General features: G+C 36.7%; 1 protein-coding gene across 1 annotated transcript; it reads left to right on the forward strand.

Moving 5' to 3' along the window:
* The first annotated feature begins 3,086 nt into the window (after positions 1–3,086).
* Positions 3,087–17,115, forward strand: LOC143536640 (uncharacterized). Its single transcript, XM_077030581.1, has 17 exons — positions 3,087–3,321; positions 3,404–3,634; positions 3,723–3,809; positions 3,917–4,006; positions 4,097–4,223; positions 4,283–4,380; positions 4,463–4,631; positions 4,731–4,852; positions 7,360–7,488; positions 7,572–7,670; positions 8,163–8,220; positions 8,317–8,392; positions 8,481–8,610; positions 8,692–8,849; positions 14,885–15,152; positions 15,237–15,330; positions 16,349–17,115. The coding sequence occupies exons 1-17, from the start codon at positions 3,136–3,138 to the stop codon at positions 17,113–17,115; spliced, it is 2,889 nt and encodes a 962-aa protein (XP_076886696.1). The 5' UTR covers positions 3,087–3,135.
* The last annotated feature ends 687 nt before the right edge of the window (positions 17,116–17,802 follow it).

Raw genomic sequence — 17,802 nt, forward strand, 5'->3', positions numbered from 1 at the left:
TCAAAATTGAGCCATTTTGTATCGCGAGCGGCTATCATCATGACTCTAATCCTTGTCTATTGCTACCTGCACTTAAATACATGCAATGGTTGGAAAAAAAACGTTAGCGATGAGCTGGTGAAGCGTTGAATGACTTTAAAAGCTTTTTATAATAGTCGTTAAATACAAATACATTTTTCTGTTCACAATCTCAGCATGAATGCTGGTCATTCCTGGGATTTATACCACTGTCCTCACACACAATTCAAGAGTTCTCTAAGCCTGTTAACCCATTGGAGAACCGGTTATGACTGACTTTATCTGCATGCCTGCTTAGTCAGTTATGTTTTTATTCAGACACATGTGTAATCGGTCTGAGTTGCTTTCATTTTCTATTTTGTATGGTAACAATTTTAGAGATCATGTAATCTCATGCAAATGTTTATCAGACTCTTTATAATAAACAACATGTTTACTACAAGAGTAAAAATGTCTGTTTGTAAAAGGTTTAACGCATTCACATGTAGTTGTCAGTTCGGTGATGTTTGAAAAACTTTCCTGTCAGTTTGTGTTAACCTATAGTAAAATAGGTTTGTATAAATACCTTGATGGTGTTTCTTGATTAAGCTGCAGGCCTTAAGTCTGGTTTAACCTTGATAAAGTTACGATTGTTTATGAAAATATATTTGTATTTACATATGACGTTTGGAATAGCATGCTTTGGCATAATAGGTTCTATCACGTTGGTAAGTTTCTCCAGGTAAGTATGCTGGTCCCGCGGTTGATTGAGATTTGTACAAATTACTTTTGTTAGGCAAGAAACTTATTATTAGTGACACCCCCTTCTAGTTACTGCATGCCCATCAAAATATATAAATTTGCTAATATTACTTCTTGTGGAAGTAATTAACGTCATTTACTTTGTAAAATATTATTTTAAATATGATAATATTTCAAGGTGAAAAACTATAACTTTGACTAGGTCTAAGCTATCATAACTATATATTGAAATAACTTAAACGAAGCCCCCACCTTAAACGATCACTTGAGAATAATGATAAGAAGAAAAGAACAACAATTCATCAGTAGAAGTTTGGTAAGAGAGAGGGTTGAATGTTAACAGGGCTTCGGGGCTTCGTAACTCGCAAGAACTTCGAAGAATAAGCTGTCAGTTCTCCGAGAAAGTTGGGGCACATATTCCTAGACTAAGTGTGTTTTAGGAAGGTGTTTGGGGATGAACTGGGTTCAAACCCGTAGCTCCCCTTTTATAGGTGAGTTTTGGCTCTCATCGCGTAAGCGATGGAGGCTGGATGTGGCTGTCGCATATCGCGACGCCGCAATTCGTAAGATCACGCTACGTGTGCTCGATAACTTAACATGGTCATCACGTATCGCGATGGTTCATTTGATTTGGCTGTCGCGTAGTGTGAAACCGCCATTTCCTTGATTTTGCTGAACTTCCATCACGTATCGTGATGAGATTCTAATTACCCCGTCGTTTAGCGCGATGGGCTTAGAAATCCAGAATTTTTATTTTTAGTCCTCTAACTTTCAGAATTGACATTTTTGGCCCAAACTTAAATGAGGAATTTTTGAGATGTTACATGAACATATAGGTGGCCAAGTCTAATGCACATTTCCAAGCGCCAACACCATAGCCCTTCTATGCCAGTTAGAAGATCTAATGCAGGCCAAGTGGTCGAATGTTCCTCAACTATGACAAGAATTCCTTAATCTCACAAGAAGTGTTTGTGAGCCTCCTAGAGATAAATCAATAACCTAATATGATGAATTATTAGTAGAATGTTTGGCTTTAAGAGACGTTTACAAAAGTTTGGTTGGAAACTAAAGAGCAAAGAATAGTAAGGAAAGTGATAAAATATTTAACCAAATTTCAAATATATTACCTGGATTAGTAAGGGGACGAATAGAATATACTAGTTATTTTTATATAAGATCTTTGAATTATAACTCTAGATAGATCAACATCAGTCCATTGTTTGTTACCACCTTGCTTGTTTTAAACGTCGCTCATATGTTGCTGTTATCACTGCCTTTACCATCCACGGCTTCCACGGCCCGTAGCCATAGAAAACGGCACCACCTCGTCCCTCACAACCGCCTACACCACCCCACCCCTTGTCGGATGCTCCATTGTCACTACCCACATAGCTGGTAACACTACCCCATGTCTCTCGTGCCCATTAACACTACTACCCTTGTCACCACCACCTTTCCTCAAATTGTCACCCATGCATTGAGATCTCACTATTACCTCCGTAGATGCTACTACAACCATCGTCGGCACCATCATTACATCCACTCATCGCCAGTAGTAACAATATAAAAATATTGCGGGTGGACCTATTTTGATACTTTTTTTAAATGAATAATTTCAATTCAATCCCGTTTTTAATCAAATCAAACTGATTTCATATTTTCTAACGATATGTTTTGACTAGAACTTGTTTGACCCAACATATGTCTTGACCCGAAACCATTTTAACTCGTTACCAACTGCCCCACCCTGTTTTACCAAGCTTAAAATACAACCAACTCAACCAAAACCGGTGACTAAGTTATTGGTAGTTAGGTTTGTTCACAATTCAATTTCACTAAAGCCAAACCCGAATCAAATCCTAGCTATTGGTAGTTAGGTTTTGTGTTTGCTTCAATTCAACACGTGGAACACATGCATCCAATTTATAAAACGAAAAATCAACGACAGGTTTTAAGCATCTACCGTTATGGTCGCCAAATCTGACGGACACGTGTCCTTCCCCAGAACGTTTTGCCTGGTGCCACTAATATTAACTCCCAAACGATCTACAGTCGCCGTAACAGTGCACTTCGACCACGTCATCACCAAACGACATCGTCCTAGGTATTTGTTCTTTTGCACCAACGTTAATTGAGTCATCGATATTTAGATTCGCACGTTCAATTTTGCAATTTGACTATGTATCGATAAGGCTTTTGATTGATTTATATATTGAAAACTAACGATTACAAAACCTCTGATCTTAGGTTTCTTTTAGGGTTTTTAACTCTTAACAACATGTTAATATGAATTATGATAACAATATGAATATATATATATATATGAAGGTTATTGATATATACATTTGGTTATTTTATGTGGGTATATAAGGAGATATGAGAATTCAGGAACTCATCGTGGCATTTGTTCGGAGATTACTGCGTTTTCCTTACTATCTGATCACAACAATTATTATTTTGTTCAATGAACTTGCTAAGCTTTATTCAATGGGGTCCGGGAACATCTACAAGAGGCGAATGAAGGTTTTCACATTGGCATTATTCATATACCTTGATTACAAGGTATGCATATTGTTCATTTGTGCATTTAATGAGAAAGCCGAAGTCTTGTAATGTTTATATTTTTGGTTTTTTGGTGATCAAGGCGTTGCAGCAGATCGGAGAGAAATTGACAAAAAGATCGAAACGGGATGGTTTATGGGAGAGAGCTCATGAGCGGAATGCTAAACGCGCACTTAAGTTAATCGTCGAGTTGGAAGGTTTATGGGTTAAAATGGGACAATATTTATCTACTCGGGCTGATGTGCTTCCCGAGGCTTACATTCGCCTTATGAAGCAGTTACAAGACTCTCTTCCTCCTCGCGGTTTAGAAGAGGTATTTATCTTTGTTAAAAAATTTGGTCACAAATTATAATATGGTAAAATGTATGATTACATGTAACACTTACTTTTGCATGAATCAGGTATGTGAGACAATAGAGAATCAATTGGGTCAATCAATGGATAACCTGTTCATAAATTTTGTTCGCGTACCTTTAGCAACCGCATCGGTAAGAACCCTTATTAAGTTTAGTGGCTATGCAATGTGAGGCATACTTTTACAGAAAGCTTAATGTAAGATTATAAAATAATAAGATATAAAGAATAATATATGCAGATAGCTCAAGTTCACCGTGCGACTCTACGTGATGGGCAGGAGGTGGTTATTAAAGTTCAACATAAAGGCATCAAAACTATAATCTTGGAGGTAGATCATTAGACTTTGTGGATTATGTAATATAATATAATATTATAATGCGTAATGACCAAATTGTAATAATCTAACATTACTTCGCAGGACTTGAAGAATGCAAAGTCAATAGTTAACTGGATAGCATGGGCCGAACCACAGTATGACTTCAACCCTATGATAGATGAATGGTGCAGAGAAGCACCTAAAGAACTAGATTTTAACCATGAAGCTGGTATGATATTAATAATTACTTTGGTTTATTTTCAATGTCTAATGAATTTGTTCTTGTAGAAAATACCAGAAAAGTGTCTATAAACCTTGGCTGCAAAAGGGACGTTCGTGACAAAAGATTTAAAAACGTGGAAGTATTGATACCAGAAATAATTCAGGTATTGATATTACAGTACTTGTGTTTGTATTGTCTAGTGCCACAAATAGTATTTGACTTGCTAATAATAGTTTTATTACCAGTCTACTGAGAAAGTGCTCGTTTTAGAATATATGGACGGGATACGTTTAAATGATTCTCGGGCCCTAGAAGACCTTGGTGTTGATAAACAAAAACTTGTTGAAGAAATTACGCGTGCATATGCGCATCAAATTTATGTTGATGGGTTTTTTAATGGTGATCCTCATCCGGGTATTCTCTCATTTCCCTCATTGCTCTCGATTAGGTTTTTATCTTACTTCGAACGTTTTTGGTTTGACTTTTTGGTCAAATTTATTTGACTATCTTCAGGTAATTTTCTTGTGAGTAGAGAACCTCCCCATCATCCAATTTTACTTGATTTTGGGCTTACAAAGTTGCTTTCAAGCTCTGTGAAACACGCCTTAGCAAAAATGTTTCTTGCAGCTGCAGAGGTTTGTACATTCTTGTATATACTAGTTACTAGCTCTTGAACCGTGTATTACACGGGCTTTGTCAATGTGTAAATTAATACAATGAATTATTTGAAACAAATCATTTCTTTTAAAATTTTAAAGGTAAACCAAGAACATGATTATGTTAAAAGTGCATTACATGGTATTGATAACTTCGATTAGAGGCTACTCAACTCTGCCTAATCAAATTTTGACTCGAAACGTTTTGACCAAAACCAAAAAGTTGTCTGTTTCAACCTAAACCCATTTTGACCATAACCAAATTCATTTTTTTAAATTGGCCCGATTTGACCAAACTCATTGACTCATTCGGTAGTAAATACACCGGAAGCTCATTACTTTTATGCTATACGAACATCCAAAATCCCTTTACCTAACATAATATGCAAACCTTATGCCATAATATCCCATAAAAAGTCACAGAACCTTATTAAACATGAAAAGTCACAATTGCAACATGTTAACTAAAGACTCTAATCTCTATAATTTTGTTGTGGTAACAAACTAATTTCACCATCTCTAATGGTTTATACATAAAAGGTGATACTTTTGATTCAAACATAACACAGATTACCCCTTCAAAATAGATTATAAATTAAACATGCATCAATTACTTAATATCTTCATCATCATCGTACTCAGTATATCCCACCAATAGCAATGCTATGGTAGGGTCTGAGGAGGGTAAGATGTAGACAGCCTTACCTCTATCCCATAGGGATAGAGAGGCTGCTTCCGGTGAGACCCCCGGCTCGATAGTAGTTTTGCATCAAGCCTTGGACATAAGGCACATAGCACTCAATCATCAGGGACACCGGCTGATTGGTGCATGTGCCCTTGTCTTTCGGCTATCAACGCCACCACATGATGCCTGATTAACCTTCCGCCACTTTTAACGTTATTTTCACGATATTAGTAAAATAACGTCAAAATTAGTGCACTTTTACTTTTGCCCACCCGAGGGTTCACACATATATACATTATATGCGCGCATCGCAAGCAGGGTGTACTTAATATCTTCATGTTGTATTTAAAAGCTCAAAACAACATTCACAAATCAATCATTAACAACCATAATAAACTCAAATCTTAATGTTTTACTCAAGATTTCATAATCATCCAAAAATATCCTATCATCCCTTGACAACATTGATACGTGTAACAAAATTGATTTAATAGTGATGTCATAAAGTCTATGATAATGGATGTCCACGGATCATCCATTGACAACATTGATACGTGTAACAATATTGTTAGGTTTATGAATAATCTTGTAACCCCAAATAGTGTTGTTTGCGAACTATGGAATATAAACTATAAGCAGACTCTTTTCCAACCAAATAATCATGTAACCTCAAATAGTGTTTTATAAATTGTAAGATTAAAAATATTGTATTCATTCAACAAAATTTGAAGTACACACATAATTAAATATCTATTTAAACATAGGTCACTAATTATTATATGATAATGGTTCGTAAATCATTATTTAACTAATTTAACAATTCAATATTTGATTATATTCAATAGTTTATATATTTTTTCGATAAATCATGGTGAAACTTTCTATATCTAATAGTAAAATTAGATGTAATGGGTTAGTAAAAGTTAATGTGATTTAAATTACATTAAGTACATTTTTTTTATATGGGTTACAACTAATGGGTCTTGCCAATTCACGGATTAAGTAGAGTAGAGATTGGAAAGTAGGAGGTAAATTAAACCTAGGATTGAATGTGGTTATGACACATCATCCTCGTTATTTTTGTTTATTAGTATAGGTAGATAGGTAGATATAACTTAGGTTAAATTACAGTTTTCGTTCTTTAGGTTTAAGGTTAGTTGAGATCGTGTCCTAAAAGCTTCATCAAGTTAAAAAAACATCCTTAAAGTTTATATGTTGGCATAGTTTTCGTCCTTTCCACTAACCAAGGTTAAAATTATCAGTAAGTTTCATTAAATGCACTTTGTCCTTGCCGAAAGGACGAAAACTGCAACAACATATGAACTTTAGGGACCTTTTTTTGTACTTATTGAAGTTTAAGGACACAATCTGCAAGTAACGCCAAGCGTAAAGGAGGAAACTTTAATTTGCCCAATAATTTAATGTATCAAATATATAAAGTTTTTTCTTAATATGGTTCTTGGTGAACTTTAGGCATGCAGATAATTTTTTAACTTAGTGAAACTAATTATCTGATTATTGTGATTTAAAATCACATTGGATAACATATTTTGCTTTTGCTATTTACATAACCGGATTTTAGCATTGAGTTGCATACCAATTGCATAAAAATTGATTATGGAGGGTAAAATAAATCTACTTATTTACATCTTCTTTTAACCTAATTTAGAACAATTCTATTCCCAACTGACAAACTTCATTAGAAAAAAATGTCACTTTTTGTAAGCATTAATTAATTAAACAATCAGAATTTATCAAACACTCAAAACAACTTCATCATCAATAACATCTGTTGTTTCAGGGTGATCATGTAGCTCTTTTGTCTGCATTTGCTGAGATGGGGCTTAAGTTGCGCCTTGACATGCCAGAACAAGCTATGGAGGTAACAAATGTGTTTTTCCGGGCTACTACACCAGCAACTGAAGCAATTGTAAGTGGCACCAATTAGTTAACAGTTTATTAGCCTAAGACCATCTCTAATTTGTTCAAAACCAATCATTCTTTTTGGTTTAGGAAAATATGAAATCTTTGGCGGAGCAGAGAGCAAAAAATATGAAAATTATACAAGAAAAGATGAAACTTGACAAGAAACAAGTTAAACGCTTTAATCCCGTAAGTTAATTTATTTTCCTAGAGTATATATTTGTAATTATTATTCATCATCATCATCATCATCATCATCATCGTACTCAGTATATCCCATTAATAGCAAAGCTATGGTAGGGTCTGAGGAGGGTAAGATGTAGACAGCCTTACCTCTACCCTTTAGGAATAGAGAGGCTGCTTCCGGTGAGACCCCCAGCTCAATAGTAGTTTTGCATCAAGCCTTGGACATAAGACACATAACACTCAATCATCGGGGCACCGCCGATTAGTGCATGCACCCTTGTCTTTCGGCTATCAACGCCACCACATGATGCCTGATTAACCTTCCGCCGCTTTTAACGTTATTTTCATGAGATTAGTAAAATAACGTCAAAATTAGTGCAATTTCACTTTCGCCCACCCGAGGGTTCACACATATATACATTATATGCAAGCACCGCAATCAGGGCGAATTTGTAATTATTATTGTAACTAATTAAATGTTATGTTATCTTCCAGATTGATGCCTTTCCAGGAGACATTGTAATTTTCTCAAGGGTCCTAAATTTGCTAAGAGGTTTCTTCTTATCAGTCCTTCAGATTATTTAAATAATATAGTAAATCTTTGTAAATCACACGTCCAAATTATTTATAACATTCTAAATTATTTCAGGGCTTTCATCCTCAATGAATGTTCGCATAAGCTATCTAAGTATCATGAGACCGTTCGCCGAATCCGTTTTGAAAAGGTATGATTTTGTCTAGTTGCGTGAGTCATGTGCAATCATACGTTCATATTTTATACCCTTTATTATGAACTATATTATTCTGTTTTAGTGACATGAATCATGGACCATCCACAAACCCTAACTGGGTGCATGATAGTCCGGTACATTCTGATGTAGAGGCCAATTTGAGGCATTTTTTGGTTGACTTGGGAAAGGCTGATAGAATACTTGGAATTCAGGTGTGTGCCATTATTATTATTGTTATTGTTATTGTTATTATATGTGGATGAAATATGATTATTTATTTGTGCAACGGCTAGGTTTGTGCGTACAAAGATGGGCAAGTGATAATTGATACTGCAGCTGGAGTACTGGGAAAATACGATCCTCGTCCCGTTCAGCCCGATAGCTTATTTCCTGTTTACTCTGTAAGTAAGGGAGTCACAGCTGGAATGGTACATTGGTTGGTTGATAAAGGGTATGTTCTTGTGTTTATATGTATTAGACAGCTTTTATATTAATCATAACTAGAGGACTCTTTGCATTACTTAGTATCTTATTTATACCCCTTGTAAATCATCTATTGAATATCACATATACAACTCTTCATATACAATTCTCTCAACTGATCACATACCAAGTAAATCTTGGTATAAGAGCCAGCTAGCTTTCTGCCACACACAACCACCATACAATCGCCGGTTGCCACCATACAATCGATGGCTCTTCTCACAACATGCTATACAAGTGACAAAACCTCACACACTATTCTCACAAATTCGGCTTCACTCAATCTCCCACAAACTATGGGTATTGGAAAGCTATCATACAACCCTTCCTTGTTACCAACAATTTGTTCGGATAGATTGACGGAACCATACCTTGTCTGTCACAAATCCTCCCAACAACTTCATCAGGGAAGGATGATGCCACAACACAGCCATCACCAAACCCTAATTATGCAACATGGGTTTCAAACGACGCACTCGTACGAACACTTGAACCGGGCTTACTTTACTAGCTCAATCTAATGTCCCACAATGTTTTTGGCACTTCGCTTTTGACACGATGGTTTATCTTATTAATCGAATGCCATCCTTTACGAATACCAGAACCTCTCCTTTCAATCAACTATTCAAACACAAACTTGACTTCTCATTCCTTCGAGTTTTTGGTTGGCAGTGCTTCCCTCATCTTCGTCCCTACAATAAATGCAAGATGGATTTTCAATCGACATCGTGCGCTTTCCTTGGATATAGTAACCCTCACCACGGGTATCGGTGCTTTGATCCTGATTCTGATTGAATCTACATAGGCCAACATGTTCGGTTTAATGAACAGTTTTTTTCCTTTTCACATCCGTTCTAGTGATAAATCCTTAACATAATCTTCCAATCCCTATGTCTTGGCCTACCCAACTCCTCACTTCTCACCACAATCTGACCCAATTTCAATACAAAAATCCCAACAACAGCACAACATATCTACACAACAACAGTCTCCTATGTAAGCTACATCACCTATAACATCTCCAACACCAACCCACTACTCAGCCCCAACCAGCCCTTCCTCACAGTCCACTCCATATCAACCCAGTCTTTCGTTGACTCAACCAGACCTGATCATATATGCCTGCTACCCCAAATCATTATATGGTCTAAAGCGGTCCCCTCAAGCTTGGTTCCAGCACTTGTCTCTGGCGTTGACAACTCTTGGGTTCAAGGGATCGAAAACCGACCCTCTCTTTTCATTTATTCATTGAAAGGTGTAAGGACAAAAATGTAACTTGTGATATCAATGTGACATAACTTGTTATATATATTGCTTAATCAAATTGGTGATGTCGGCTAGAATTCTGGATCCGAGACGGGAGCTTCGGTGCACGCGCTTAGCTTTAACGGGTAGGAGATCTTCTAGAATATTTGTCTTTTGCTATAAATAGGACCTTGTTGTTTTATTTATGTTTGTGTTTTGTATGGTGTTTTCATCCACCCAATTGGAGCTCACCTTGGGTTGGGTGGGATCGGTTCGTTTAATATTATAAATCTTTTATCCAATAATGAGATCATTCGTTTATATTATCTATAATTGTCTTCAAATCTTCATTCGATCGCTTGTTTCATCACACCCGTCTCGATCGTTTATCAAGAACAAAATTTGTTCGTTTGTCGGATCCGGTGTCGGGACCTACACTTGGTATCAGAGTGGGTTTGAATCAAGTTATTCAACTTTGTTCTTGATATTCAGGTTCTAATTCCACGATTACCCGAACCAGGACGTTAATTTCTTGAAGTTTTGGAAATAAAGTTTGATGTTTAGAAATAAAGTTTGAAGAGTAGGGGAAATAAAGTGCTCAAATTTCGTCCTGTGTTTCTAGATCTGGATTCTCAGCAAAGTTTTGAGGTTCGTTTTAGGGGTTTTGTGAAGTTTTATGAAGGTTTGTGAAGAACAGTGGGTTTGTTCATAGGTGTTGAACTGAAAACAGTTAGATATATTCATAATCATCAAATTTTTTTATTGAATCTTGTTCTTCGATGTTCGTTTTTGCTCTGAACTGACATGAAGAGGGGTGGTCGTTGCCGTCGCCGGTGAATCCAGGAAGTGGTTCGTGGTGATGATGACGACGTTTAATGGCGATGGCTGGAACAAGGTTCTCCGGTGAACGCCTATCAAGCTAGAGGGTCGCCGGTGATGTTTGGTGGTGGTGAGTGGTGAGGGCACCGATGGTTGATGACGATGACTGCATTTGATGGTGACTCATGGGAGCTTGTTTTTCCGGTGAATAATGGTAATCTCTGATGTTGTTGATGTACGGCGGGTGGTGTTACCAGAACTTTGTTTTCTGGTGAGTGGTGTGCCAGAAACAACGGCAGCTCCGGCAAGATTGCAGGCAGTAGACTGGAAGTGGTGAGGTGGAGTTGCGGTTCGGTAGCTGGAAATGAGTGATGGAGTCCGACGGGTTTTCCGGCAGCCGTCACTGGAGGTCGGTCTGAAGAAGATGGCAGCAGTATTGAAGCAATAAATTGTTTTGTTTGTGCCCTAATCTAGTTCTAAAATGATTTGGGCCTGGGCTAATTTTAATACTCGGGCCCTCTGTTGCACTGAAAAGCCGAAGGAGGTGGAGTCCTTGTCCCGGGGATGCGCCGGGGACAACGCCGCTGAAACGCTTCCCGGCCGTTTCCGAAAATTAGGGACGAGATGTAATACGTATTTGGGCTTTGGGTACGACGTGTTCGAAGTTTCCGAAACGGAGATTCCGGCGCCGGAGCAGTAGGAAGAAGATACAGGCTGAATGTGACGGCTGTTAACTTTTTATAGGTTTTTAAGTTTAAACTAAGTTTTGGTTTTTTAACATTTAACCCTTTTATGTTTCACTTGTATGAATCTAATTCCTAAAACATTTAAACTTTTACATAAAAAGGTGTTTTTTCTTTAATCTAGTTTTTCTAGATTTGTATATTTCATTTGTAACCCTACATGTTAACTAACGTATTCAATTCTTAAAACAATATATATTTGTATTTTTTTATATTCTTTTTTGTCGTATCGTCGCCGTACCCGTATCTTGGATTTTTGATTTTTGTCGTTTCCCGTACCCGTAAGTTCCCCGTATCCTGGTCCCGTACCCGTTCCCATGCTACTTAGCTTGGGACTAGTTTGTTGTGTTGGACCTGATTAAAAGAAAAGATGGGTTGAGCTGGGCTGATCATTTATTTCTTTGGCTGATGGATTTAATTTTTGGGCCTGATTCAATAAATATAAATGGGTTGAGCTGGGCTGATCATTTATTTCTTAGGCTGATGGATTTAATTTTTGGGCCTGATTCAATAAATATAAATTTGGAGGGGAGAAATAATTATTTGTTGGATTAACTAAAACTGAAGAAAGTCAAAGTTGATCTGGCTTTCGTCATTGTTTGACCGTGTTCAAAGCTTGCTATTTTTATATATATTTCAAGGCGTTCGAGAAGTTGGATCTGTGGGGTCAACTTTGAACAAATTGGATACGGATTTGGATATAAAGAGGAATTAATAAGTTTTGTCATTTGATCGATGAAGCCGTTAATTCGAGATTGATTTGTGGATATTCGAGCCTATCTCATTCCTATATACAACTTAAGATCCGAGAGAGTGGATAAAGAAGCGAGAACTACTTCAAGATTAAATATAGGTGGGTCATACCTTTAAGGGGTGAATTGAAACAAAGAGGCTTCGGTTTATCAGGTGATTTGTGAAGATCCAAGACACGGTTTGAAAAAGTTTTGATATCACAAGCCAAGGGGGTGACTGTAAGGCCAAAAATGTGACTTGTGATATCAATGTGACAAAAATCGTTATATATTTATTGGTTAATCAAATAGGTGATGTCGGCTAGAATTCCGGATACGAGACGAGAGCTTTGGTGCACGCGTTTAGCTTGGGGAGATCTTCTAGAATATTTGTCTTTTGCTACAAATAGGACCTTGTTTTATTTATGTGTATGTTTTGTATGGTGTTTTCACCCACCCAAGGGGAGCTCACCTTGGGTGGGATCATTTCGTTTAATATTATAAATCTTTTATCTGATAACGAGGTCGTTCATTTATACTATCTTTATTTGTCTTTGTTTAGTCGTTTGATTTCACAGCACCCGTCTCGATCGCTTATCAAGAACAAAATCAATTTGTTTTCGGATCTGGTGTCGGGACCTACAAAAGGTACACTTATTTATATGCTCGTTTACGTTGACGACATTATCTTGACAGTTAACAAGCCACTCTTTTACGGCTCAAGACATGGGCCCTCTCTCTTATTTTTTTGGGTATTGAGATTACCCACAAAGGACGTGACATAGTTCTCTCACAAAAGAAATACATCCTTGAACTGCTTGAACGCACTGGGCTCTCGTCTACCAAACCAGTCTCATCACCGATTACTACATCAGCTAATCTCGATGTTGGTGATAGTGCCCCCTTGGCTGATCCGGTCAAGTATCGCCAAATTGTTGGTGCTTTACAATATGTTACCTTGACCAGACCTCATATCACCTTCGCGGTTACAAAGTCCGTCACCGGCACATCTGGTTTTGATCTTTTGTTAACTCACAACTTAGGTTTTCGGTTACATGCTTATACTGATGCAACTTAAATCCTTAAGCGCATTCTCCGATGTTGATTGGGTTGTGTCCTGACGATCGTCGATCCACACAGGGGGATTTGCCATCTATCTTGGCTCCAACTTAGTCTCGTGGTGAGCTCGAAAACAACGAACTGTATCTCGGTCATCAACGAATCAGAGTACAAAGCACTAGCAGATACGGTTGGTTGTTGAACTAACTTGGCTAAAACTCTTCTTTGCGAGCTTCGTCTTCATGTGGCATCTACTCCAACCTTGTGGTGTGATAATCTAGGCGCTACGTATCCATTAGCAAATCCGGTTTTCATGCTCGAACAAAACATGTAGAAGTTGATTCCCATTTCGTTCGAGAAAAGGTTGCTCAAAGTAAACTATCTATGCAGTTTATCTCTACACACGAACAAATTGCTGACATCTTCACGAAGCCACTACCGTCTGAACACTTTCTCCTTTTAAGGTCCAAGCTACAAGTCGATTCTCGGCCTTCGCTTGAGGGGGAATATTAGACGGCTTTTTATATTAGTCATAACATAACTAGAGGACTCTTTGTATTACTTAGTATCTTATTTATACCCTTTGTAAATTATCTATTGAAGATCACAAATACAACTCTTCGTATACAATTCTCTCTCAACTGATCATATACCAAGTTCATCTGTATGGAAACCATATATATTTCGTAGGGATATTCCACCAAGTAATAACAAGTTTCTTCTGTGTTTGACTAAAGTCACATACACTTTTTTTCTAATTACAATAACCACTCAAGTTTCAGTGGTGTTCCGTTATTGTGAAACTTTCTATAAAGTATTAAAATTCAATAAACTATGAAAGTTGGTTAAACAACAACAATCATACCTGGTAAATCCCACAAATAGCAAAAGCTATTTAATAGGGTATGAGAGGGTGTGATGTAGTTAAACCTTACCTCTATCCATGAGGATAGAGCTATTCAGTAATTGTTTTCAAATTTAACATGAAGTAGAGACAACTGCGAAGAAAAAGAGAGACTAAATATTAACCAAGTTTCAATATTGTTCCATTTAGGGTATTTAACTTAAAACAATTGTGAAAAGTAACTAAGTTTAAAATTTTTAAAAATTAAGTGTAACATATATGAAACTTGGTTACTATTTAGGTATTATTTATTTGAAAGTTAAACGTGAAGTAGGAGGGTTTTTTAAAGGAAAAAAGTCACTAAACAATAACAAATTTCATAATTGTTCTATTTAGTTCAGTTTAAACAACTATGAAAAGTTTCCCAATTAAACACTAGAACAATAATGAAAATCGAGTGGTTATTACAGTAAGAAAAAAGTAGAATTGGTTTTATTAGAATTTAGAACAGTATTAAAACTTATCCCTATTTTAGTAACAACAATATGCAATTTCATTATAGGAAACTAAAGCTTGATGAAAACGTTACAAACATTTGGCCCGAGTTTGGTGCAAATGGGAAAGATCAAATAAAAGTTAATCATATACTTAATCACACAGCTGGTTTGCACAACGCTCTAGCTGGCATTGCTGAGGAGGATCCTATGTTATATTGTGACTGGGAAGAGTGTCTAAAACGCATTGCTATGGTTGCACCCGAGACTCAACCTGGCCGTGAACAGTTATATCATCATTTATCATTTGGTTGGCTATGCGGTGGAATCATTGAGGTACCGTCACACACCCTTGTATGTTCATTTCCTTAAAAAAACCTGTGATGCTCTTATAGTTTTTTCGTTATTATGAACATGTAGCATGCATCCGGTAAGAAGTTTCAGGATATTCTGGAGGAAGCTTTTGTTCGCCCACTAAACGTTGAAGGCGAACTTTATATAGGGATTCCTCCTGGTATGGTTCTCCACAAATGGTATGAACGAGCTAAGCCCGAGCTTGTTTAACTTATGAGAGCTTGAGCTTTATCTCTAAAGCTTGAGCTTGGCTCCTACGTAGTTTTTCAAGCTCGAGCTCGGCTCTTTTATTATTTATTAATTAAGTTATATGCATTTAAAATTATTTATATTTATTTTGATTATAACCTTTATATGCATATTTAGTTATTTTTATCATACTTTTATATATAAGAGTGATTGTTATAAAAAATAATAATTAATATATTAAATATAAGCTATGGAAATCCTAGGCTTGTCTATGCTCGCGAGCCAGCTTGAGCTCGATAAGCGAAGCTCAGGCTTGGCTCATTTATTAATGTTTAATTAATACACATACATGTATAGTTATATATATTATATTTGAATTCTAAATTTTGTATATAACATAATATATATTATTTAGTTATATTTTTCATATTTTTAGATATAATAATTATTGTCATAAAAATATTTTTAATTTTAATATAATGAACAAAAATTATATAAAGAAATGGCTCGTTTAGGCTTGCGAGCTAGTTCGAGCTAGGATTTGTTTATTAAACAAGCTAATTTTTAGGCTTGAGCCCGGCTCGATTCCAGCTTTTAGTGAGCCGATTTCCAGTAGCTCATGAGCGGTTTGGCTCATTTACACCCTAGCAAGGCCGGCTCAACGAGTATGGAGGCCTAAATCTAAACAAGATTTTGGGGCCTTTTCATAACAATTGTTAAGAAAAAAAATTTGCTTATTATAAGTTTTGAACTTATAACCTATACTTTAGTAACAACCAAGTTTACCATAACACCAATACATTACTTTAAGATTACTTTACTCATTATAATATATCTATATATAATATTTTTCTTGGACTTGGGGGCCTTAATTAAGTGTGGCCTAAAGCCCTAACTTGTTTTCGCTGTCCCACGAGCCACCCCTGCACCCTAGTCACAATTTTCACCACTTGCTCGTTTATAATAAGTTGCTTCTAAACTCGTTTCAGGTGTGGAATCTCGGCTTGCAACTCTTACACTCGATACAAGTGATATCAGTAGATTAGCCCCAAAACCCGACATCACCAGGATCAGCTCAATCTCCACCGCCCTACCTTCCTCGTTCACATTCGAATTGATAGCGAGCCTTATTCCATTATCCAATTTGCTCAATGTTCGCCGTGCGATAATACCAGCCGCAAACGGACACTTCTCGGCCCGTGCAGTGGCCCGCTACTATGCTGCCCTCGTGGATGGCGGGGTTGTCCTGCCACGTCATTCCTCCTCTTCCCTCCCGCCACTTGGAAATCATCCTCACCGCCCCACATTCCTTTCGAAGAAAACTTCTATCAATCAAAAAGACGGTTTCACAAGTTCAAAATCCGATCTTTATATCAGAATACAAGAAACCGATGATATAAGTGAAGAATTCAACACTAATATCTTTACACACCCTAAAACAAAAGTTCATGACGCTTTTCTGGGAAGTGGAGATTATAAGGATTTGATCATCCCGAATGGGAGATTTGGGCTCGGGTTTAGACGGGTTCAGACAACCGATGGGTCTATAATTGGGTTTGGTCACTCGGGTATAGGGGGCTCTACAGGATACTGTGATATACATAATAGGTTTGCTATTACTGTGACACTAAACAAGTTGTCTTTTGGGGCTGTAACCGGGGAGATAATACGATTCGTTTGCTCAGAACTGAATCTTCCTGTACCGAAAGAGTATGCAAGATCAAGGGATTTTATTCAGCAACCGGTTATTAACTAAACATTATCTGAGAATAAACATGATCAGATACGTAACGTTGAAGCGATTTTTAACTTGAAAATGTTTAGGGAATTATTAATCTTCTCTAGTATAAAGCTCTTTTTATCCTACAGTTATTATTGTTAACATCAACATCAGTGGTGAGTTCAAGGTTGAAAGCCATACTGTCTTGTCTTTTAATTTGTAGAGGAAACAACATGAACAAGCCGGACGGGTCAAGTAGTTGATCAAGTCAAGTTTTTTTAAGGTATATTGTGATTTTGTTTCGTGTATACAAATATTTTAGAAACATTGAATGAGCATGGTGCTTGCTAGATGAATTTGATAAGATGAATATCTCCATTAGTAGCGAGAATGTGTGTTTGGTTTCTTTAAAGAAGCTGCAGCGAAGCATGGTATTAACCTCCATTGGTAGTACACTACATTTAAGTAACGATAAAACTAATGCATGCATTTTATGCATATTAAGTTTCATTTTAATTCTTGATCCAATTGATTAGACAGATAGTTGTTGAAGCAGATAGTAATGCAGACAATATGTCAGTAATTTTTCCTTTAAAATTAGCATTATTGGTATGCAGGTTACATTTACCAACATATAAAGAATGTACATGTAAATAGATTAATTAAATAAAATAATTGTGTTATAAGAGTGGTTCAATTGTTAATCCATTAGTGATGCATATC

Source organism: Bidens hawaiensis, unplaced genomic scaffold, assembly GCF_021521415.1.
Source record: "Bidens hawaiensis isolate Kalapana, Puna unplaced genomic scaffold, B.hawaiensis_p1.1 tig00010855_1, whole genome shotgun sequence".
In the NCBI taxonomy this organism is placed as follows: domain Eukaryota; kingdom Viridiplantae; phylum Streptophyta; class Magnoliopsida; order Asterales; family Asteraceae; genus Bidens; species Bidens hawaiensis.